Source organism: Fonsecaea pedrosoi, assembly GCF_000835455.1.
Source record: "Fonsecaea pedrosoi CBS 271.37 unplaced genomic scaffold supercont1.2, whole genome shotgun sequence".
NCBI classification, from domain to species: Eukaryota; Fungi; Ascomycota; class Eurotiomycetes; order Chaetothyriales; family Herpotrichiellaceae; genus Fonsecaea; species Fonsecaea pedrosoi.
Genome location: NW_013550614.1, coordinates 1,153,703 through 1,177,321, shown reverse-complemented (window position 1 = coordinate 1,177,321; position 23,619 = coordinate 1,153,703). Strand labels below are relative to the sequence as shown.

Here is a 23,619-nt window from a genome sequence, read left to right as displayed (position 1 = left end):
TGGAGCTATCTTCGAAGAAGCAAATTGACTGTGCATTTGACGGAAGGGCACAGAGGACGAGGTACGGAAGTAGACTTGGTGTGATGTGAACTAATTGCTAACCCCCCCACTTCTCATGAAGCAAATTGTGGCAAGTGATACAGGACGGGAGACTTCAACACTTGTTGATTGAGATCAAAGCCAACGTTGCCCAGTCTGAACCCGACCGTGCCAGAGAAATGGACTTGATCGGAGGTTTCTTCCTCTTTAGATAGCACCCCCTCCTGGGAAGCCTATGATCAAACCACCATTCACTTGACAGCCAATGGCATCCGAGTTTAGTGTCAAGTCGGGCTCCAGAGACGGTTTCTCATACTTCCTTCAGCTCAACGCCCTCCTCGGATACCTCGATCCCTTCGTCCTTTTGGGCGTCTTTGGTATTTTCGGAGTCTTCTGTTGTTCCAGCATCTTTATCTTTGTCCCCTTTTTGCTTGATACTTTTCCAGTCCACTCCAAGAGTTCCAATGGTCGCAACACACAACAGGACCAGGGCGACCAAGAAGGGCCGAGACAGTGCCTCATTGTAGGCAACCCTGATTGCCTCTAGTTGGTCGGGGTCTTTCGTCAGGCTTGTGATCTCTGTCGCTCCTGTGCTGACAACCTGAACTGGGTCGATACCTGCGATATTCTGCACCTTGGATGCAAGTTTTTGGGTGAAGATATTCTGAGCCACACTGACAAAAACCGCACCACCACAGTTTTCACTGAAGCAAAGAAGTGCTATGCTGCTAGGTATGTCAATGTTCTTCGCAGCTGCCTGGACAGCCACTACAGCTTGCTGTATGCCGAGCCCGACGCCGATGCCATAGAGAACCTGATATCCTATCAACTTGCTCGTCGGAGTATCGATATTCCATGTATAGATTAGTCCCGCACCGACGGTCCCGAGAGTGATTGGAGCGAACATGAATGGATTATAATAACCAATCTTGCTGCAAGCCCAACCACCCATCATAATGCTGAGGATGAGGCTGATCATAAATGGCAGAAGATCAACCCCAGACTTTTCTGCCGAAGCCCCATGGATTGCCTGGAACCAGATAGGAATGAAATATGCCATGACGAAAAACGAGGAGCTGACGCAAAGAGTGTAGAGGGTCGCGCAGGCAGTGTGGCGAGAGGCCAACACCTTCTTGTTCAAAGTCGCATTGTCGCCCATGAAAGGTTGGACTATTCCAAACCCGAGAAGGAGAACCCCAAATATCACCAAGAGCGCGATTATTCGACCATCACTCCACTTGTACGTTGTCCCTCCCCACTGCAGCGCTAGCAAGAGACATATTATAGACGGCGGAAACAAGATTGTGCCGATGGGATCGAACCTGAGAACATAATCTTGCCAGGTTCTCAGCTTTTTTGGCGTTGGCTTTGGAGGATGGAGGTAAATGGCCACAATGACGATTGTGAGGCCACCGAGGGGCAGATTGATGTAAAAACACCATCTCCAAGATGCGCGGTCCGTTAGAATACCTCCCAACAACGGTCCAACAATGCTAGCCACGCCGTATACAGCAGTGACCAGCCCGATGAATAGACCTCGTCGGGCCAAGGGGACAACCGTTGACAGAGTGGTGAGTGATCCGGTGAAGACTCCTGAAGCACCGAATCCAGAGATGGCTCGGCCGGCAATGAGTGCAGCAGAGGTAGGCGCGACTGCTGAGACCAAGGATCCCACTTCGAACAGCATGATGCAGGCCATGAATAGCCACTTCATGTTCAAGAAGCTATAAAGTCTTCCAAAGAACAGCTGGAATCCCGCAACAAACAATAGGTAAGCAGAAGCGTACCATCCTACATCCGATAAGGATTTGAAATGGTCTGTGATCCTAGGTATGGCTGTGGCAATGACTGTATTGTCGATGGCGATACAGAAGTTTGTCAGTTGAAGGCTGATGACAATCAACATCAATTTCACTCCAGTTGCATATGCAGTCTCGGTGTCGCTGCCAGCTTTTGAATCTTTGTCTTGATCCTCGCTGATTGGAATGTTAAATTCATCTTTGGTGATTGAATCATTACTGTCGTCTAGTTCTGTGCTTTATTCAGCTTTTGTCCCGAACTGATCTCGTTGGTGGCAGACCCTCATTATTGCTCGATCCTTTCGAAGGATCGCTTTGTCCATCGAGGTGATTTGAGGACGTTTCTTCGGCCATTTTATCGACAGACATGACGAGCTTTCAAATCAGAAGGCTGATTGCATGGAAAAAATGGGTTTCCAGAGAGTATCGGAAATGATGTTTTGCGGTCTTGGGGACCTGAATTACTTTTTGTTCAACGAACTCTTCCCTCCAGGACTTTGTGTAGCATGAGGAATTGAGATTGCTATACGCGTCTAAAAAAAAAAAAAAAAAATAGGTGGACACGCCTGCTGCAACTTTCTGATGACTTTGAACCCGATGTGCCGATCCTGGTAGGTATCTGAGCGAATTCAACGATGCGGTCGGGAAACCACGGTGGCCCGCAACGAAACACCGGCCGTAGGATAGACAATGCCGATGTTGCATTGCATGTGGCAGTGATGTGTCCGCTGTCTCGATGGTGTTGATTTTGTATCGGGCAGACTACACTTTCTCGTATTTCACTACAGTACGAAAGGATGACCTATCTGCTGCCTACAGCTTTACAGCTGTATCTACAGTGAATGGAAACTTGCTCATGTCCCACTACAATGCACAAGACTGGACCTATCTGCAGGTTGTATCAAGACGGAAAATATAAGCTCGGTCATGCTCTACGCCCTCGAGCATCGTAGCTAGATCTTCTGTACAGCAGGGGTCGGAGCGGAAGGAATGTCACATCTCCGAGGTACATTGAATGAAAACTTGCTTATATTCCACCATAATGCGGTATTCTGGGCCTGGTTGCGGGCTCTATCTTGAACCTGCAGGAGTTGAAACTTGCTCATGTTCCACGCTGTCGAACATCGTGTCCAGATGTTCTGTACATTGGGAGTCGGGGCGGCAGCGATACCCTTGACAAAGTGAGCGCATCCACTACCTCAAGGCCATATTTGGTTAGCTCCGTCCAAGAGTGCAGTATGTATATACCTCACAAGGTTCGGTCCGATACTCGCTTAAAGCCGGAAAGTGGGGGGTTCATTAGAGAGTACCATATGTGGATCCAGTACGAAGTACCTCGTACTCGGTACATAATGTATCTTGGCACCGCGCTGAGAAACTTTACCCTTGAGATAATATAGCTAAGCACTAGTCTTGCACGATAACTCTCCACCAATAGCGCTGGTAGATGGAATCCAACTACGTCCACTTACCATCCTGTTCCTGGCCTGATGTCCAGAAGCCTGGCGTACTTGGTGAAGTGTTCATCAACCTGCAGCATCTTCAGCTCTTCCGGTAAGGTGCCCAGTTCAAGCTCTACACCGCCGTCTGCTCTCAAAGGATGGATGAGAGAAAATCTGAAGCGCCGATGCCCACGCTCTATCTGTGGCCAGACAGCTTCCGGCCTGCCTCCAGCGAAGATGCCCTCACCGAAAGAGGAAAGATTGTCTTCGGGTTGCCACAAGATCATGTTGGAAATCATCTCATTCATGTGCTCCAGACCCATGTTCGCGGTCGCCGGCTTGGTGTAATCCGTCATCGATCGCAAGAGAGTGAAAGCATCATGAACCAAGGCAGTGTTGACTCGGGATATTGTTTTGCGAATCACAGAGGCAATCTTTGCCAGGCTGGTGTCTGGCGAGCACAGTTCTTCGATAGACATCATTGTCCGACTCATAATGAGTAAGCTGCCCATGTAAGACGATGGCAATTGTGAGGAGAAGTACAGCCTGCCGTCGATGGGTATCTCCAAAATGGACATTTCATCCGGGCCAAAAGCCTGGCCTCGAACTTGTTTGGCCACCAGATATCGTGCCCGGATTGCTGTGCGCCACAGGAAGGCCTGGACGATGTCGCTGATCGATACGTTCTTGCTCCTGACTTCAGGGTGCGAAGCCACGTCGTATTTGAGCTTTTGTAGATTCTCGCGGGAGATCAAAAAGAACGTACTGGCCAAAGAACGATCTGAAGGCGCCGTGGGCCATCTAGGCTGGCGTCGATAAACCGGTCTTGGAAAATCCAGTGAGAGCTCTTTGGAGCTTGTCTTGATCTTGCGGTCGCGGGCTTCAACCACCTCGTCCGGTGGAAAGAATGGCAAGAAGTCCCACACAACAGGGTCAACTTCGTGAGCGGCTTTGGAGTACCCCTCGCGCTGGTAGAGAATTTCGGGCAGACTGTGATTGAAACTCTCTGGGTCATACCAATCACACGTTGCTGAATGATCCCCTTGCACATATCTGCAGCATTCGGCCCAGACTTTGAGTGCTATCAAGGCGCCCAAACCGTCAAAACAAGTATGGATGAAGTTTGTGGCTAGAATGCATCCGCCCTCGACAAAGTTCGCATGAGCGACCAAAAGGTCGGCGGGCATATCTGGGAAGGGGTAGCAATCAAGAACGGTTCTGTCTGCAAAGAGAGAACGTGAGAAACCATTGTCTCGCATCTCTTGGAATGAAGGAAGAACGTGCTTCATATCCTTGTAGAGGAGTTGTCTAGGATCAGAAGTAGTTGCCATTGAAGGAGGGGGGATCGTGATGGAGTATTCGCCTTTCCTGTAGCCGAACTCGTGTTCAGGGGCGTGCATCATTTTTCCATCAAGCTCGGGGATGATTTGGAATGCACGACACAAACCGGCTTGGAGACCTTTGAAGGCGTCTTGAGAACTGGTCCCAGGAGGTAAGGCGAAGAAGAAGGTGAAGCCCATATAGTGGTTTGGATTCACCGCATCAAACGGATTCATTTTGAAACCCGTGCGTCGTTTGTGCTCATGTATTGCGTTCAGAAGACCATGTTCCTCGGTCGTGCCATTTGTTGATTGCTGGATTGTGTTTCCTTCTGGGTGATCGACTCCTCCATTTGTAAGTTCATTGGTCGGAAAATCTGCCGTTTCTTTCGTTTCTTGTTGTAGTAGTGTTGCGAGGAACGCCGAAAACTTGGAAAGCGTTGGATTTCCATAGAGATGTCTGGCAGTGAGTTTGTCCTTCAAACCTGTAGCTGCTCGAATCACTCTGATACAGTGGTATACCAGAAGAGAATCCAGTCCCATGTCAAAGACGTCTTCGTCCGGCGATGCGGCTTGAACTTCAGGGATTATTGAACACAATACTTTTCGAACCGACGAAAGAATGGTTTCCTCTGAAGTTGCGTCTATTTTGTACATGTCGAATTCTTCGTTGATTGCTCCTTCATCCCTCGTGGCGTAAAAGCGATCAATGAATTCTGCATAGAGTTCCAAAGTGGCCCGGCGCTTGATCGTTGACTTGTCCGTACGAATGAAGGGCTTGTCTGGCTCTGCAAAAGCAATATAGTCTCGTTGGAGTCTGACCTTTTGGAAACCAGAATTATTCGCTCGTTCCACGATTTCCCAAATGCTGTCAAACAACTCATTGTTTCGAGTTGAAGGATCTTTGAGTTCGATAAGCAAACCTGCCTGCGGTTTGCCTGTCCCAATGACTAGACAGCCATCAACAGCGGGATGTGTTGTGATCAATGCTTCTGTGTCCAGAGGCGCGATCTTGTATCCGTTGGACAAGACCACTGCGTCATCACTTCTTCCTTTGTAGGCGTACAAGTATGGCTTGGAGGGATGTCGTATATAGAGGTCTTTGAGGTTCACAGATTGTTGGTCGGGGAAGGTGTAGAACACGCCTTGGAATAAGTCCCATTGAGGTTTTCGAAGCACCCAGTGCTCGTAGACACCCGGTTCGATTTCTTTGAATTCGAATCCTGCGAGGGGATGAAAGGCAAACCAATGCCAGTCTTCTCTTTCCGGCCAAAGATTGCCCATGAACAAACCTTCCGTGGTTCCGGTCAGATTCATCACTCTTACGACGTCGTTGACCTTTTTGACGAGAGTCGCACTGACAGGACCTGAAATCACGCCGATTTTAGCTTGATGAGCAATATGCTAGTGGACTTGCGTATTGCTTACCACCAGATACACAAATGAATTTGGCAGAGGCGAACTTTGGCAAAAGTTCAGAGGTTTCGGCTAGTTCATCGGCGAGGGATGGAATCATATGCCAGATGTCGATTTTTGCATGATCCACCAGACTTTCCATGAGCGCCATGTTGGGCAGAGCTTCAGCCGGGCCCAAGACGCAATGAAGCTTGAAGAATGCAGGCACGACAATGTCCATCAGCATGCCCGCACCCTGGTGTTTCCAAAGAATCAGCATTCATCTTGGATTTAAATTCTGCCAGCGCAGACTGGAGCAAGGTGAATCGCAGGGAAGAGTAACTAACATGACTCATTGGAAACGACGAGTAGATCGTGTCTCCTTCATTCCAGTTATCAGTCCAAGGGGGCAGTCCATGATCCCCCTCCGTCGGAGGAAGCAAGCGAACAGCGTCCAAAGTACCAATCAGCCCATGTGTCCAGGAGATCGGTTTTGGAATTCCCGTGGTGCCAGACGTATGTGTGATACAAAATGGCTCATGTGCAGCTTCTTCAAAGGTCTTCTGCAACGGAAATGGCTCAGCAGTTTCAGCATCGAGAAGCTCCTCCAACCCAGGTAGTTGAAGGATCACCATGGGCTTTGACGATGTGAATCCCTCCACCAAAGGGAGCGCTGGTTGTTCCCAAGGCTTGACCCAGACATCGCATTTAGCTGCATTGAGAACTGCCAAAGCACCTTGAACATTGTTTTTGGGTGATAGAAACAAGGCCTAGATTAAGAGAATCTGAGCGGTTTCCTCTATAGTGAAATCGTGATGCTGAGCAACTTACTGCGCAGTTAGCCTTGATGGCGCCGTAGATCAAAAGAACATGTCGGAGATCATCTTCGCTCGAGTTAATATGCAGGAGTCTTTTGCTCACAAGGTCACGGTTCTAACTTACGCGGGCCAATATACCCTATGGTTAAGATCTTCTTGTCGGTTTTGCCACGACTTTCATCAGGGCCTTCGTTGTGAGTTTCCCTGTGTTCTCTGGTCTGATTGTAGAGCCACCAAGCGGTCTTGTCAACCGCTTTTGCAAAGAGACGAGCAGTAATGGTCTGGAAATGTGCAGTATCATTTCGAAATGATGCCAAAGAGTAAATGATTCGATCAGGTTCACCAAGGGCTAGGTCATCCAAGATCTGAGGAAGCAGCCTTTTGCCATATCTTGGTTGGTTATCGACAGCCATTGCAGTTGATGGAGGTGGAAATATCGATGGACTTGATCTCTTGAGTCTCCAACGAGCACATGAAAAGGTCAAAAATCGAAATGTGATGATGGGCCCTGTCGACAACTTATGGAATCATGCTTTCAGAACCAGACAATGTGCACTTTTCTAGCTTGGATCAGCTTCTAACCATGCCCCGAGGACCATCTTCCGGCTTCTACTGCTTCGTCCACTTCGCCGCTCTGCTGCCGTCCTTGAGGTTATGCCAGAGGCCACGTCTCCCACGCTACTAAATCCAGGGTAGAGGATCATTCCACTTGCTGCACATGCCGTGTAATGCAACGGACATCCCTTACTTTGAAACTAGTCGAAAAGGATATAGATTATGATGTGGGTCGCTTCTTATGCAATGTAACATCCTTGATGCACGCACTCGGTAAGAGTCGGTGAACATTGAGCATGTTTCTGCCTGTGTGGGTCTGGCCGGGTCCCCAGAGCCTTTTGACCAGGATTGACAGGTTGTAGTATGTCTGTAGCCGCAGCACATACTGTACTCACCAGATCCTGTCCTGCAGTCCACTTGGGATAAATCATCATCAGCCATCTTGTTGTGCTCTCAAAGTATCAGTTGGACAACTGCAGCGGATCAACTCTTCTGAACCTCCAAATCGTTCTTCATACCATCATCAAAAATATGGCATTTACTGCGGATACTGATTCGATTACGAACGGCCATGTGCTAAGCAATGGATGCCTTCCCATTCCCGGTCAGAATGAAATCCCCAATGCCTCTCTCGAAAGCCTGGCACCATTCAACGTCATTCCGCAGAAGCTCGCAAGCATGGTAAACACGATTTCGAACACGCCGACTTCTGATGAAGAGGATGTCTCAATCACCGTCATCTCCACCAATATCTTGGAGATCATCTTCGACTACGCGTTGAACAAATTTGACGACTGCCGAGATCGGCTTGAGGCTGGAAGACCCAAGTTCATATCGGTTCTCAACAAGTTTGTCAAAGCAGGGGTCCGGATCGATATGTGTCTTCCAGCATTCCCCTTCAAATCAGCGAACAAAGTCTACAAGGCTCTCGGTTTTCTGCCCGACAAGGCCGAGGAGATCGCCTTGGCCCGGTTGCACAACATGTGTAGGCGTATTGAGGAGATATATGCACCGGGTGCTCACGTTGTCATCATTTCGGATGGGCTTGTCTACAACGGTTCGTCCCATGATACTTTGTCAATGATACTCATTAATGCGATATTGTAGATCTGCTAGGCATTTCAGATAGAGACACTTGGCATTATGGGCAAGCTCTACGAGAAATGGCCGTCGAAAAGGCATTCACCAATATCGGATTCTCCAGATTGAAAGACTTTGTAGATTTCAAATTACCGGACTCTTTGGACGAGATTTCCTACGTCGCCAACGCTACCAACTTCCGTCGTTTCATTCTCAACAAGTTTGGGAAAGATGACCTAGACATAGATCAGCTGATTGCCGATGACGAAGATACTCGACTGACCTATCAAGGATATCGAAGGTTCTTGATGTCAGACTTGCGACACATCTACACGCTCGGGGGAGCACGGACCAGCAATACATACAAGAGGGAGACGAAGTATTTAGCCAAGCAAATGCTGGTTCGAGGCTACGTAAGTACAACAAAATAATAGACCTTGAGGCCGAAGTTTCTAACACTGCCTTCGAGAATAGGCCTTTGCGGGAGCGATCAAGCAGAACTTCCCAAATCATCTACGACTTTCCATCCATCAGTCCACCGGAGAGCACAAGGTTTCCATGAGCTTGCTGAACACCAAAACCGGGTTCACGACCCCTTGGCACTGCAGTGTCGCTCTGATGGCTGACGGAGAATGGATGAGTGCACCGATGGGAGACTTCAAGGAGAATCCGAGAATGAAAGTGGTTGAAGAAAAAGGCCGTCCAAGTTACTTTCGAGAAATGACAGAGGAGGAATTCCTAGAAGAACAAAATCTAGCAGACGAGGCCGCCACCGTACAATTGGAAAAGCCGGCCGTCAACCAAGATCAGGAGCAAGGGAGAAACGAAAACTTTTTCCACTGGGAGAATCTTTCTTATGATGTCAAGAGCGGCGACAAGACCAAAAGACTTCTAGATCAAGTCGATGGGTGGCTGAGGGGTGGAACGTTGACAGCATTGATGGTATGTGTCCTGTCCCTTCTCTTTCCTTTTTACTGATCAAAGCCTATCTCAGGGTGTCGGTGGCGCTGGTAAAAGCATTCTGCTAGATGTCTTGGCCAACCGTCCGACTTCCGGCGTCGTCCATGGCGATATTCTGGTGAACGGTCAGGCTCGAAACATTGCCTCCAAGAACACGGCCGGTGTTGTGCACCAGCCTGATTTGCAGTTTCCTGCCGCGACTGTCAGGGAAGCATTGATCTTCAGTGCCATACTGAGGCAACCCAAGACGACCCCTTACGTTGAGAAGATGGCCTATGTTGAGGAAGTCCTTCACCTCATTGGTATGGAAGCAGTTGCCGATACAGCCATGGGAACAGGTGAAGAAAGCATGTCCTCGAACATTTACGTTACTGCGTGCTGATCATGTTGCAGTTTTGAATAGCGAACAACGAAAACGACTGGCGATTGGAATCGAGCTTGCTGCCAAACCTACCACGGCGCTTTTTCTCGATCAACCGCTTTCGGGTCAGTGACATCAGCATCAATGGTAGAACAAGCTTACTGACTTGGAATACTCTGTCTTAGGACTGGACAGTCAGGCTGCTCTATCTATATGTGCGCTCCTGCGTCAGCTTGCACAGAAAGGCTTGGCTATCCTTTGTACCATCAATCAACCGTCTGCACGACTTCTGCAGTCTTTTGATCGACTGATTCTGCTCGCCAAGGGAGGCAAACAGCTATATTTTGGTAAAATAGGTGTCTCTTGCAAGACGGTGACCAGATACTTCGAACAAAACGGGGCCAGACCATGCAATGCAGAGGAGAACCCTGCAGAATGGGTGTTCGAGGTCACCGGTTCCACTGCTGATTCTGACAGTCCACACGATTGGCCAGAGACTTGGAAGAATTCTCCCGAGCGGAAGGCTGTGAAAGGTAAACTTCTTCAGCTGAAGGAAAAGTTTGCGGCGCAGCCGGAATCGGTCAACGATCCCAGTTCCTCGGACACAATTCAGCAGTCAGTCGCTGAATTTGACGTGATGGACCTCCAGCGTGAGTCAGGACAACTCTTTTTCAGTTTCGTCATGTTCGATCCTCGTCGTGTCTGACCCGAGTCTAGGCGCTTACTATAAGTATCTTTTCTTGGAGAAGATGCAGCTCCCTCTGGATTATCCAAAACCAGATATCTACGGGGGTTGGCTCCCAAACTCTGCAGCTATACATCGCGCACTATATTCTCTCTGAAGATCAAACGAAGCTCAGTCGTCAATCCGCCCTAGGAGTGCTGTTGTCTTTGGTATACCCTTTTGGGTACGTGGCTGTTGTTATGGATGAGGACGAGCTAAAGAGAACAGCCTTTTGAGTCTCGTTCTGTATGCAATCCCACGCTAGAAGGTGCACGGATTCAACTATTATTGATAGAATTTCGACAATTCATCTGAACTGTTCCTTTCTACTCAGAGGCTTCTGCAGTTTAGAAACCCTAATGCTCAAGCCTGCCGACTAGTATTGATGCTCTGCTCCGAGGTCAATGATCCTCGTGGCCACGGTTGTATCCCAACTCTTAGACATGAATCTGAGACGAAATGAAGCAAAACATGGCAGCATTATCATTGCGAGCTCACTGAGAGTCAAACAGCGTGGAAGCTCCAATGCATCAAGGCTTTTCAATGTTCTGTGATTGGACCTGTCATCTGCAACAAAGAAACGGAGATAGTTCCCTGGCGGGATTGCAGCAGGTCGCTGTGTAGATGTAGCTGGGACAGACTCGTTTCACTGTCATCCGTCTCCCGCAGTATTGAACTCACGTCATGTGGAGAGAGGCTCAGACTCCGTCATTCTTCCTCAGGCATGGCGGCGCCATCAAGCAGTTTACACAAGATCCGGCTCGTACACTGTGCGAGGGATTGTGATTCTTGAGTCCAGCTTTGCGGCCTGGGCGAATGGGAAAGGATGCTGTGACATCTCGGGAAATGTGTCGAAGGTTATGCTGCAACAGCTGGGTTGGTATCTGTCGACAAAATTCGATCAGAAGTGTCGTCCGAGCAAATCAAGGTAAGATCACGATGGTCAGTTGCCTCTGCAGAGGTGGTGCAATCTCGCAACATTTCGTTCAATCTGCCTACCGTGAACGACCAACTCCAACGCAGACTACTGCAGTTGAGGAATTTCGAGGTCCCCTCCCCTAATCACCGCTTACAGACATGTGAGAGCGTCCAATTGCGCGCTGATGAGGTGTAAACTTCACGTGGAGTGCAACGCGTGAGCGATTGGCGTCTTCTCGCTGATCCTCAGTCTCGGATTCGAGGCTACGTACAAACAACATGTGCCTAGTGGTTGGAATTGTGCTCACTGCTGAGCAACTTACTCATCCCAATCCCGGGCACGTACCGTGGCGCCGGCGCGCGGTGGAGCAGCACAGCTGACTCCAGCACGACTCGAAGAGCAATGGCTACTTAAGACGATTTATTAAAGGAAAAAACCAAAAAAAAAAAAAGCACCCAGTCAACCGCTAAACTCCGCACAAACCGCATTTCTGCACGGCCCGACGGGGCATCTACATACAATCCATACACCCGAGGTTTCCACCCACGCAAAGTTCTCTTCAAGAGGAGCTCCCCTGGCCGGTCGAGGTGTCCCACACCTACTCGGTTACACCGAGAGATTCCAGAAAAGCACCCACAAACGAGTCAACGTCGGTATATCTCTTGGGTCCGTCGTTTGCGGACGTCGTGACATTTTCATCAGCATGAAGTATGTTCTCTCCTCGTCTCTTCTCATGTCTTTCTTCACTGCTCAAACTGCCATGCAGTACTGCCCTTCCACCGACGAAATATGGCGTCGTTGTTTTTCCTGGATTCCAGGCGCTTGGTAGGTTGAGAGATATTGATGTGTTGGGATCCCAAGGAGGAATGTGATGCTGTGGATTGCCATCTGATCCTCGAGCCGCACCAGACGTCTTCGGGCCCCTCAGTACCTTGAACGTCCTGTCTCGAGACCACAGCATGGAGCTTGCTGTAATAGCCGAGTCCTTGACGCCAGTATCAACCAATCCAGAACCAAATACCTTTGTGTCGTCTTCATTCGGACAGGAGATTTTGCCGACCCACACCTTTACAAATGCACCCGAAGTGGAAGTGCTAATCATTCCTGGAGGTCCGTATGCGAGATGAAAGAGCATCTACTTTGCGTCGTCGACGATGAAACTGACAAATTCTCCCAGGTTTTGGGACTCGCAGTAAAGTATCAATGGCTCCTGTCGAATCATACATTCAATCCGTATTCTTCAATTTGAAGTACGTGATTACTGTCTGCACAGGGTCTGCTATTCTCGCGGGCATGAGCCTCCTGGACAATCGGCGAGCGACAACTAACAAATGTACTTGGTCCTTGGTGACGCCGCTCGGGCCAAAGGTCGAATGGGTACGAAAGGCCCGATGGGTTGTTGACGACACCCCCGGAGTCCCACCAGTGTGGAGTTCGTCGGGGGTCTCTGCGGGCATTGATGTCACGTTTGCATTCATCCAGATGTTGTATGGTGCAGGGACAGCCGAGTCGGTCGCAAATGTTATGGAATATGAGAGACATTTGGATGACAAATGGGATCCATTTGCTGACGTTTGGGGGGTCACGGGAGATCTTGATTGAAGAAGATTGAACTACCCCCAGCCACTCAGGCTATCCTTATTCTGATTCTCAATATTGAAATCAGGATAAATATTGCGACGGATTGTGGGCTTTTAACTACCCTCCTTCAGTCATTATTGCGAGTAATGTATCACGAACCAAAGTCTCCGCCTAGACTTTGTAGGTAGAAGGTCGGGTTGGGTCGGATCGAGTTCTCTCTAACTATTGAACTGGGGCGAGGCTCTTAGCCAGAGGCATCAACTCGTACGGCGGTGGGCATGGTGTTGGGGGTCACGGCCATCGCACAGTAACAACAAAACAGCATAGAGGGTCCTGATCAGATAGATTCCATAACTTTGACTGATCACTGTCCTCAGCTCAATGATAGAGTTCTCCGTTAGTTGTTCAGATGGATAGATCCTGTTGAAGGATCAAGGAAAAAGGGATCTCAGACCTACGGATTTATTATATACCACGTTGGAAATTCTTCGGCTAACCTACCCGATAGGGTTAGGGCAACAGTCTGATGACATGTCAAGGCCATCCTCGTCTGGGACGACGTTAGATCTTGACTTGGATTTGGATTGCAACAACACCAAGAAACTCCAGAAAAGGGTGCAAGATCCGGGACAGAAAAAGGAACATGAATTTGTTCAGAGGGAGAACTCGAATGTGTCATGACGCCTTCCGGACTCCCGAGTCGTCGTAAACCCTCTCCGGTTCCCTCTGAAGTCCACATGAGTCTTTCCTTGAGACACCAATCGTCTTGGGTACACAAAGCGGCTCGCGAATCTGCCAAACACTACAAACACCGGCGATTCGCCATCTCGGCAAATCCCACACGGGGTGAGGCGGTATAGCAGCCTAGTAACTACAGGGCTGACGGCTCATTTGTGAAAGCCTGGAAAAGTCCACGGGTAGGATCTTTTGTCCGCCTTGAGCGTCGTGCCCCGGCTCTGACTGCGGGGTATAGCACGAATACGAGGCGAGGCGTATCGAAGTACTCACAATAGTAGTACTGAGCGTCTTTTAAGCTAAGGCAGCTAGCCGAAGGTTACCGACGACAGATGCTGTGGGTGCCATGTCAGAAAGACTCTAACGCCGGGTTTTGCCCGCTCACAAGAACGGTCATGCTTGGGACGAGGAAACAACAAGTACCGAGTAGTTGGAGTATACTACATGCACTGCAGAAGCGTCAAGTCTCTGGCCGAGGGTGGCTCGGCTCGACGACAGCAACAATGAGATCGATCCTTCCTGGACCAATAAGTAAGTGGTTGCAACGACGTCCAGTGGGGATGACATCAATCCCCTCTGATTGTGACATGGTCGATAAGTTTCTTCCCCGCGCCGCAGGTACGTACATAGGATCAAGAAAAACAGCGGGGCGTGGAGATATTCAAGCCGCTAGACCGCTAGACCGCAAGAGGAAGGTAGTAACCATAAACGGTATAGTCTCATGTCGATCTATGTGGAGGGCCCTTGTCCACGGGCAGCAGGCTAACCGTACCCCAGGATATGCTGAATACGGGGGGCGTTGCGATAAGTACCTAGGTAGGTAGTATCTCAAAGGTATCAAAGAAGAACAAACGATGCCGTGCTTGCCGCAGTACCGAGGTCCGTCCTCCCCAGATCAAAACACCTCCTTCCATCAGCTCCCCCAAAGCTAACAATCCTTTTTTGACACGTGAAGCGATATACCGCCTCCCGACTATGTTGGGCCTAGTAGGTAGGCAGTGTAGCAATCTCTATGCTCATCTTTCGGTGTGGTGAAATCGTGATCGGTAGACCCTTTTCTTCCATCCCCCTCTCTGTCTCTGTCTGCGGCACCGACTAACGAGAAGTAGAGAATCGTCGGGATGGGGCTCATGTTGACTATTTAAAAAGGGTAGATATTCCCCGAGTTTGTGGAGTTTGTCCAGTCTTTCGTCATCCGGCCACAGTTTTTATTTCTTCCCCTCCCCTCTCCAGCCGAGTACAGACTTGCCTCCAAAATGCGTCTCTGGGGACGAGGTCTAGCGGCCACCTTGAGTGTTGCTGTCAATGTCAGCATCACCGTCGCGCCTGGACACGCCGCCCCGACGGCTGGAGCGCCCGTCATGGCCTGTGAGGCCATTCCAAAGCCGGATGTTCCTGGGGCCACAGTGGTTTCCGTCACAGGTGTGCGGAATATGAGCTACTCGGTGCCGGCCACTGCTAGATCCCCGGGCATCAGCGGCCTGGCCATCTGTGACGTCGTTGTCACGCTATCGCACCCGGGAGCGAACGACCTGGTGACAGTCGAGGTCTTCCTCCCCCTGGCGGGATGGAATGGGCGCTTTCAAGGCGTCGGCGGCGGTGGATATGACACCGACAACGGCCAGGCTTCACTGGCGCCCGCAGCCTCGTCGGGCTATGCCGCCGGCATCACCGATGGAGGGCACCCCATCACCGACGTCGAACCTGTTTGGGCATTGAACGCCGACGGTACGACCAACTGGCCATTGGTGGTGGACTTTGCCTCGCGGTCTCTGCACGACATGACCGTCGTTGGCAAAGCCGTGACCACCAGCTTCTACGGCGCGCCGCCGCATCACTCTTACTGGAATGGATGTTCCACGGGCGGCCGTCAAGGAATGATAGAGGCCCAGAGATACCCCGGCGACTACAACGGTGTTTTGGCCGCCGCACCCGCAATCAATTGGCCCACGCTGCTCGTGGCCGGCGGGTGGCCTCAGGTTGTCTACCACGATGCGGGTCTGTTCCCGTCCCTGTGCGAGCTAGACGCATTCACCAATGCTAGCATTGCAGAATGTGACGGACTTGACGGGCTAGTTGACGGCATCATTGGGAATCCGGCCACTTGTCCGTTTGAACCTGCCCAGCTGGTGGGATCCCAACTCGACTGTTCGAGCTACGGCGGCGGCGAGGAGGTGACTGTGACTTCTCAGGTGGCCGATATCGTCAGCAGGATCTGGGCCGGTCCAACGACCCCATCGGGGGCACGGCTCTGGTACGGTCTCCACAAGGGCGCCCCATTGTCGACGTTGGCCAACACCACGACGCTCTCCAACGGGACGTCGGTCGGGGTTCCCGACTTCTTCTCCTCCACTTGGGCCGCCTATTTCCTCAAGCGAGATCCCACGTTCGACTACTCGACGGTCGACTACAGTCAGTTCCTTGATTTCTACATCCAGTCCAACGACGAGTACGAATGGGCCATCGGGACGAGGAACCCGGACCTCGCGCCCTTCCGTGACCTGGGCGGCAAGATGATTACGTGGCACGGCCTGGCGGACCCGCTGATCATGACCAACAACACCATCGACTACCGTGAGCGGGTCACCGCGCTCTTTGGCAGTAGCAACGCCGCTGTCGACGAGTTCTGGCGCCTCTTTCTGGCCCCCGGTGTCAACCACTGTGGTGGCGGCCTGGGCGCTGTGCCCACGGATCCGCTGGCCGCGCTGGTCACCTGGGTCGAGCAAGGCGTGGCGCCTGAGACGCTGTCGGCTTCGTCGCCACGGGCAAACGGCACAACGGCCGAGCATCATCTGTGCCTGTATCCCTTGACATCCAAGTATACGGGCGGCGATCCGGCCGTTGCTACCAGCTACAGCTGCGTGCCTGTGTAACCAACAACAACAACAGGGACGGGTCTCGTGAACCACGAGGCTGCGATATTGCGTTCCATTCCATCAGGTCCGGTGGTTGTCTAGTGCCAGGAAGTGACCAAGGCGTAACACGGGGATTCCAAGACCCCTGTTTTGTTTTGTTTTTTTTTTGTAGATTCGTCACAAAAATGGGAACGTTGTTACCATTTTCCACTGAAAAGCAAATTTGCACGGGACCAATGAAAGAAACTCCCCATCAACCGAAGAGTGGTAGGAATCTGGGCCCAAATTCCTCGACTTTTTCATATGGGTCTGAATAGCTGAAAGAGAAACAGTCCAGTTCACAACCAGGTTTGCATCACGCGTCTCCTTGCCTTCTCGGCCTTGGTGCGGAATGCGTCAACCCTTTCAGAGTCATGACTTGATGATTGCTAGGCACAGAGATTGGAATTCAGCATTCCATCACTCAAGTTTTGGGGCTTCGCGCACCGACTGCATGACAATCTGGTAAACAAAGACGCGTCGGTTGTTGGCTCGAGCCCGTCCTAGCATATATAGCGACATCTTGGTCCTGGTTTTGTTGACTTGGTTTTCTCTGCCTTTCGTAAACGTTTCTCACTCTCGCAGAGGCTACCAGCATACCGTCTCGTTCTCTAAACAAATCCTTCCTCCAAGAGGGTTCAGGACAGCCGTTTCAGACACCATGAATAGAAAGCCGCCGATGAGACGTGAATTTGCGCCACCGAGCGCCGCACGGGACATGAAAAAGGCCTTGCTGGAGTTTCAGTTTTCCGATTTCGAAAAGTATAGGGACGCATGGATCAACCAGGATAGCGTCGAGTACGATAAAGTTAACCGAAGAATAAACCAAGCCTGCTTCCTATGGGGTGGAAACAATCCCAAGTTATGGCCAATGAGTTTGGTGCCGATTGAGGCCTTCAAGCACGACCAGAACAATGACTTGGTTCGCCTCTTTCCACACAAAGTATGGTGTTTGGCCGACCTGGCACCTAATAGCTTCCTCTATTGGAACGAAGGCAACAACACGGCTTCTTCCACTCAAGAGGCCTGGGCTGCGGCGCAAAGCCACGGCCCACTTGATGTGGGAGAAGGACCTTGCCATTTCTGGACTGCCAGCTTTTCCAGCCCTTCTGCGGATAAGTCGACGCTGCGATCCACCTATCGCACCAGCAGCCACGCCGACAATCCAGAGTTTGACATTGACTGCGCTATGATCAGCCTCTTGGGCATTCGCTATTATCCCTGGTTTGACGCTCCGAGCAAGAAAACTTCGAAATCGTTTCTTTACTTCATCGACTATCATGGGCTGGATGATTTGAGCCAACACCCCAGCCGTCAGGAAATGCCGAGGATCGTGAGTGCTCTCGGCCATCTCTGCATTACAGGCCATTATTGGCGTTACGATGCGCCAGCGTCAGATCCAGCGCCAAAGGAGAGCCTCACGCCATCCTGGTTCGCTGTTGTTGTCGACCTAGAACGACCAGAGAGACCGGTATGGCTTGTCCGAGAGCTTCGTGCTTTCAGGTTCTCGAAATTTTCGGGTTCCAGGCCGGACAGGAAAAAGGTAAAGGAATATGACATTCCAGAGAGCGAGCGAAAGTATCCACCAAGCACGCCACATTACTCGGCAGAAGCAGGCGCTAAAGACTTCTTCCATCGCCTGGCTGAGAACGACACCGATCTTATCAAGATGTTCTCTTCGGTTAGTGAATGGGACCATGCTGAGTTGGATGCAGCTACTTTGAAACAATATCTCTGGGACGAGAAGAACCGATTCCAAAAGGCCATACCTCGATTCAGACCCGTTCTTCCACTCAAAGGCGGCGAGTTCAACGCCAAGGACAAACCTATGATAGATGAACTGCCCCGGTCAACATAGCCCGAATTTTCCCAGCGGAAAAGGGTTTGATCAAATCAATCACGTCCTCGAGGGCCGTGACGGGGTCGGTCGAAGGGAGTTCGGGTATGTCAAGTAGGGGTTGGGCTTGACCTGGGTCGGTCTCACGAGAGGTGTCGAGCTTACCGCTCCTCCGAGTTGAATGCTTTTACAATCAGCAATTAGACGTGTCAGGATTCAACCGGATCAGAGACCAATGCAAGAGAAAGTGTCATTTTCCACTCGCAGGTGCGCCGGCTATTCATGGATGTAGACGTCTTGCCCCGTAGCATGGACAGCCTAGTCCATTTTCAGTGTTCGCTGGACTCGCTTCTTCACTTGCTTTTGATCCCGCGTTCAGCACTCCTCCTCCACCTCTTATCTTTTGTAGTACTAGGTATGAAGTGCATTTTGAAAGCGTTGATATGGTAGCATTCGAAAGATTCGCGAAAAGCAGTCGGGTGTGGCCTGAAGTGCTCGTGGAGACGTTCTCACTCTTGCCCTGCGAAGGGAAGTAGAACGCATGCCTATCGACAGCTTGCGCTCAAGGTGCCATGTATCAGAGCTAGCATGTTACTTTTGAGGCAACAAGAGTCGTGGACGGGCCAAGTGTGACAACATCATAACCGGCGGTGGCGGCGGCAGCCCCGTTAAAAGCGGCGCAAGTATATTTACTGATGACTGGGACACGGGCACTGTTGCCGCTTTTACCTCCTGGGGCTACCTCCAGAGCCTTTGGGCCATACCGCAAAATTGTCTTGGCATCCCTTTCACTTCAGCCTCGTGAGCATCTTGGCATCTTTGTGATGCTTGTTTGCTCCCACAGCCTCCATCTCCTTTTCGCGAACAAAGCAATCTTTGTCTTTGTTAAACAACACAACAAACCTGCTGGATGGCTCTCACACAGCCACACTCGCGTCCCGGCTTGCTGATGTGGAAGTTTTACACTTTTCGCCATGGAGCAAACATCTACTCATCGGCAACATCCCGTATCACCAGGAGTTTGTCCATGGTGTTGGCTTTGGCCGGAAACTCCAATGCATCTCATTGTAACCAGTCTATTTGGGACCAGATTCGGGCTCTCTGTCTCTGTTTGCTGTCTGCAATGCAGCGATCAATCTTTGTCTCGGTCAATGATCAAGCCTTTGCGGTACCTCTTCCAGCACATACGTGCAACAGCGCGCCTCCTTGAGATTGCTATCATCTTTGTTCCGAGCAGTATGGTTTGCTCCAAATTGACGGGCAGAATGGGTATCCTATTTTCTGTTGGTCCTGAAAGGACATATGTTGCTTCGCGATCGTTTACACTTCAAAGCACCAGTGATCGTGGCCTTCAAGATTCAGGCAAATGCTCAGTCGCAACCTCAATTCATCCAGAAAAGCCTGCCTTCGATAACGTACCGCGGTTATTTGACAACTACTTCTCCTCTCATAGAGAAAAGAAATGGTACCGACGATCGAACCATTCAACCCTCCGTGCACAAGGAACTCTATCGGCAACCACAAACCTTCGCAAGAACTCGATGACGGATTTTTCAGAACCTACCAAGCCATCATCGAAGATGCTTTTCTGCTGGAGCCAGGGGGAAGCAACAGGCCGCAAGAGTTCGTTCAGCTCGTCGTCGTAGTCACCGAGATCTTACAATGGGCATCCTCGAACCCGGGTAACAAAACCGCCGCCAAGACACTTCAAGACATGATTCAATTGAAGCCTTTGACAGAGGAAGAGAAGCAGTGCGTCCCAGAACTACCCGCCGATGACTGCCTTTGTCTTTTGGTGCGGCTCCTCGCGAGAAAGAAGCAGCCTACAACACCAGGTAATTGCGCAAGCTTTGGGGTGGGGAGACCAATACTGACGCGTGCTTAGTGGAGTATTTGAACGAGCTACAGAAATTGAAAATTCACACAATAATCACGGATGAAAAACAACACGAAGACAACCTTCAACGAAACTGCGCTGGAGTTTATGGCATTCCGAATCATGTCTCAATATGCATAGGGTCACATATTCAGACATCATCGCAACCGAATATCTGTCTACATATCATTGCGACCAATGGCGAACATCACCCAACATACCTCGGGAAATGGGCCAAGAAGTCCAGGAAGAAGCGCTTTGAAAATCTGCAAAGCAATGTTCCACAACACGTCACGAAGGCTGGACTCTGGCTCGACGAAAACCTACGTGACGACGATCGTCACGGCACGCAAGCCATCAACACTTGGAAACTCGAATCCACTCCAGCAAGATCTGATGCAGAACCAACAAATAGGCCTCAACATTTCAGTCACGAGAATGAACTTGCCATTACATTCACCATCCAGAAGGGGACAGGGATCACGCGCTGCGAGCGTTGCGCGATTTGCAGAATGCTCTTTTGGTACAGACAAGATGACACAGAGATCGGCATTGAGAATGACCCGGAGCCCCGCGAAGAAGCCCTTAAAGACAAAGGTATCTATCGAAACAATACTTGCTCCGAGGGATTGCTCCATGAGCTCTGCGAAATGGCCGAACGGAGGGCGGCAAAAACACATCCAGGTACCACGGGCACCACGGATCAAGACCCAGACTCTGGAGAGGCTTTGTGAACGAGACTGGACTGTGGCACGAAACGTGGATGCAATGGTTCTCACAAACGACGCTGGATGGGGGAGGCTCCTAGCCTACAAGGCTGTCCCCACACAACACCATACATCGACACCACAGGCAAGGAAATACGGGGAGACGGATCGCATACAGATCTCCAATCGTCAGTGATCTTACTGTGTGGCATCGGTCCTGGTGGCAGGCTTGAGAATTTGGTCAGGAAGCACGCTTTGTACGAATGGGAAAAGAGACATGTGCGCATCTGGAAACAAGTTGGCTCGCACGCTCGAACTGCCTTGTGTTGGATGAGTCGCCGGTCTCTACACTGCAGGGTTTGGGTGGGCAAAGATCATTTATTGGGAGGCAAAGATCATTTATTGGGAGGCAAAGATCGTGTATTACGAATGACGAGCAAGAATCTGTATTTCACATGATTGGCAAGGATCATGTATATGATGAGTATGACAACTATTTTCTAAAGAACTACCGCCCTTCCCTCCCCCCCCCACAAGTGGAACACGATCCGGGCGAACCATTGCCTCGATACGTGAAGTCCACAAGTCATACTTGACGGCATATGTTGGATGCGCACTCGGGCAGAATTCCACCGGCCTGTCATTCTGTTCATTGTGTCAACAGTCAACAGACACAACAGCGAGGCCTCCCGTTTCTCGCCGCAGCAGAAGTACGGGCAACAAAGTGGTTCAAGATTGGAGACGACTTCTGTAAAGGGAGAGGGACACAAGGAAGAAGGGGGGGGAAGGACATTTACATTCGGAGTCGACTTCGCCCCCGTATGGTAAACAGGTCCCGTCAGGTTTTCCATGGTTCATGCCTCCTGGCCAGCTACAGTACTCGGTATGAACCCCTCAACACACACCGATCGCACTTGTGTCCTTCGTCTGTCCACGAGATTGAGACAGTATGGACCACACGCAGTAGCATGCATCCATAGAGTTGTGGCAACATTCTGCAGCACCAAACACGCGACCAAAAGAGACAAGTGGAAGATAAAAGTGCTTGCGTGCAAGGGCGCCCTCCAGTTGCGCTCAGTGGCCTACAGAATGCTGCCGAGCAGGGTGTGTCTGCCTAAAGTACTGCTGTTTCGTTCAGACCAGAATGCTATCTCAAGTTCGCAACCGTCTCCTGCTGAGTCGAATCGTCGTTCCTGAAGATGACAAAACGTGTCCGCCAACGTGTCGAGGAGAACGGTATTCGACATTCTTATACATTGTATTCATTCGAGTTAGGAAGCTGCCCCTCGAAGGACTTCGGAGAGTCTTTCGGACTTTTTCCATGTAGCGGGGGAACGCACACAACAACAAATAGACTTGTGACTGCGACCGCCATATAATATCGGGTTGAGCATGCTCCGCTCGCAGGTATTGGTGCCCAGGAACATATCACGTCGCCTCGTCACCATCCCGGGAGTGTGAAAAATCAGAGAACCATAGATCGGAGGTAGTGTGAATTGAATTGTCACTCCATCTGCTCCTAGAAGGTGTATTTGGCTGCGGATCAAGCTGTACCCAACGGAAAATCAGTCACTACGCGTCACCAAACTCACCGACCAGATGCTGAACAGGGTTGCCAGACTGGCGCAAAAGGTGACATGGAAGGCACAGAAATCAAGCCCGGATCGCCACCAGGAACAGGCGCGGATAGCGAAAGCAGATTTTTCCATCAACAAGGGGCGGATATGCTTCCTCAATTCGTTTCAAATATGCGTCGAGGAATGCTGCTTTCTCCGGAGCGGACAGAGGATCGACGTATGGTCTCAGACCTGTTCCTTTCACCCACTCCACGATGGCCTTATGGTCTTGCAGGATGTGATAGTAATGGGTGTGCCAGATGTTGATATCTGAACACAGGGGCTTCAGATGATTGTAGAGCTCTTGAGGAGACTGAAATGGATGGCGAGCTGGATGTAGTCGTCTGAGAGTTTCAGACCACGGACCCTCATCGGCAAGTTCGCGCATGGCAACATGGGAGGGCTCTGAAAAGTTGTCGGGTACTTGAAAAGCGAACACGCCGCCCGGCTTCAGCGTTTTGATCAAGTCGATGAATATTGGAATGCGTCTTTCATTGGGCAGCCATTGATACACGGCGTTGGAGTAAAGTAGATCGGCGGGTTCCGCATGGTCAAACGAGCTCAAGTCACCTAGGGTAAAGTCGAGTTCAGGCAGCCTCTTTCGCGCCTTTTCGATCATGTCAGGAGACGAATCGAGACCCACGACGTGAGCATGTGGGAACTGCTTCCAGAGCACCTCTGTCGAATTACCAGGCCCGCAACCCAGGTCGACCACCCGTTTCGGGGCCGTCAGGGGCACCTGGGCAAGGAGGTCCCTTGCTGGACGGGTCCGTTCGGCTTCAAACTTCAGATACTGAGCTGCGCTCCAGTCTTTACTCCCCATGGCAACCTCTGACGAACGGAAACAGCGGCGATTTGAAGGATGAGCAAGCCCAAGGCTCTCGTTGAGGAAGGGTTGTTGGGGAGGATGTCCGCTTCGGACGTGTCGGTGCACTGTGGTTGTTGCCTGCGACCAGAGGGAC

General features: G+C 50.7%; 8 protein-coding genes across 8 annotated transcripts; 5 read left to right on the top strand and 3 right to left on the bottom strand.

Moving 5' to 3' along the window:
* Positions 1-349: 349 nt before the first annotated feature.
* On the bottom strand, positions 350-2,207 carry Z517_02388 (uncharacterized protein; the record flags this gene model as incomplete). The annotated part of the gene is made up of 2 exons (XM_013431498.1): positions 350-2,070; positions 2,120-2,207. 2 exons carry the CDS (start codon positions 2,205-2,207, stop codon positions 350-352), a joined length of 1,809 nt encoding a protein of 602 aa, XP_013286952.1.
* A 1,099-nt stretch (positions 2,208-3,306) lies between these two features.
* On the bottom strand, positions 3,307-7,225 carry Z517_02387 (uncharacterized protein; the record flags this gene model as incomplete). The annotated part of the gene is made up of 5 exons (XM_013431497.1): positions 3,307-5,966; positions 6,028-6,250; positions 6,342-6,764; positions 6,826-6,878; positions 6,937-7,225. 5 exons carry the CDS (start codon positions 7,223-7,225, stop codon positions 3,307-3,309), a joined length of 3,648 nt encoding a protein of 1,215 aa, XP_013286951.1.
* Positions 7,226-7,898: 673 nt separating this feature from the next.
* Z517_02386 (uncharacterized protein) lies at positions 7,899-10,474 on the top strand (the record flags this gene model as incomplete). Its single annotated transcript, XM_013431496.1, has 6 exons — positions 7,899-8,424; positions 8,475-8,860; positions 8,922-9,389; positions 9,442-9,745; positions 9,801-9,893; positions 9,954-10,474. The coding sequence occupies 6 exons, from the start codon at positions 7,899-7,901 to the stop codon at positions 10,472-10,474; spliced, it is 2,298 nt and encodes a 765-aa protein (XP_013286950.1).
* Positions 10,475-12,114: 1,640 nt separating this feature from the next.
* Positions 12,115-13,013, top strand: Z517_02385 (uncharacterized protein; the record flags this gene model as incomplete). The annotated part of the gene is made up of 4 exons (XM_013431495.1): positions 12,115-12,119; positions 12,178-12,236; positions 12,321-12,521; positions 12,589-13,013. The coding sequence occupies 4 exons, from the start codon at positions 12,115-12,117 to the stop codon at positions 13,011-13,013; spliced, it is 690 nt and encodes a 229-aa protein (XP_013286949.1).
* Positions 13,014-14,983: 1,970 nt separating this feature from the next.
* Z517_02384 (uncharacterized protein) lies at positions 14,984-16,600 on the top strand (the record flags this gene model as incomplete). Its single annotated transcript, XM_013431494.1, has 1 exon — positions 14,984-16,600. The coding sequence occupies one exon, from the start codon at positions 14,984-14,986 to the stop codon at positions 16,598-16,600; it is 1,617 nt and encodes a 538-aa protein (XP_013286948.1).
* Positions 16,601-17,282: 682 nt separating this feature from the next.
* Positions 17,283-18,479, top strand: Z517_02383 (uncharacterized protein; the record flags this gene model as incomplete). Its single annotated transcript, XM_013431493.1, has 1 exon — positions 17,283-18,479. The coding sequence occupies one exon, from the start codon at positions 17,283-17,285 to the stop codon at positions 18,477-18,479; it is 1,197 nt and encodes a 398-aa protein (XP_013286947.1).
* Positions 18,480-19,920: 1,441 nt separating this feature from the next.
* Positions 19,921-21,068, top strand: Z517_02382 (uncharacterized protein; the record flags this gene model as incomplete). Its single annotated transcript, XM_013431492.1, has 2 exons — positions 19,921-20,293; positions 20,344-21,068. The coding sequence occupies 2 exons, from the start codon at positions 19,921-19,923 to the stop codon at positions 21,066-21,068; spliced, it is 1,098 nt and encodes a 365-aa protein (XP_013286946.1).
* A 1,626-nt stretch (positions 21,069-22,694) lies between these two features.
* Z517_02381 (uncharacterized protein) lies at positions 22,695-23,480 on the bottom strand (the record flags this gene model as incomplete). The annotated part of the gene is made up of 1 exon (XM_013431491.1): positions 22,695-23,480. The coding sequence occupies one exon, from the start codon at positions 23,478-23,480 to the stop codon at positions 22,695-22,697; it is 786 nt and encodes a 261-aa protein (XP_013286945.1).
* Positions 23,481-23,619: the final 139 nt, after the last annotated feature.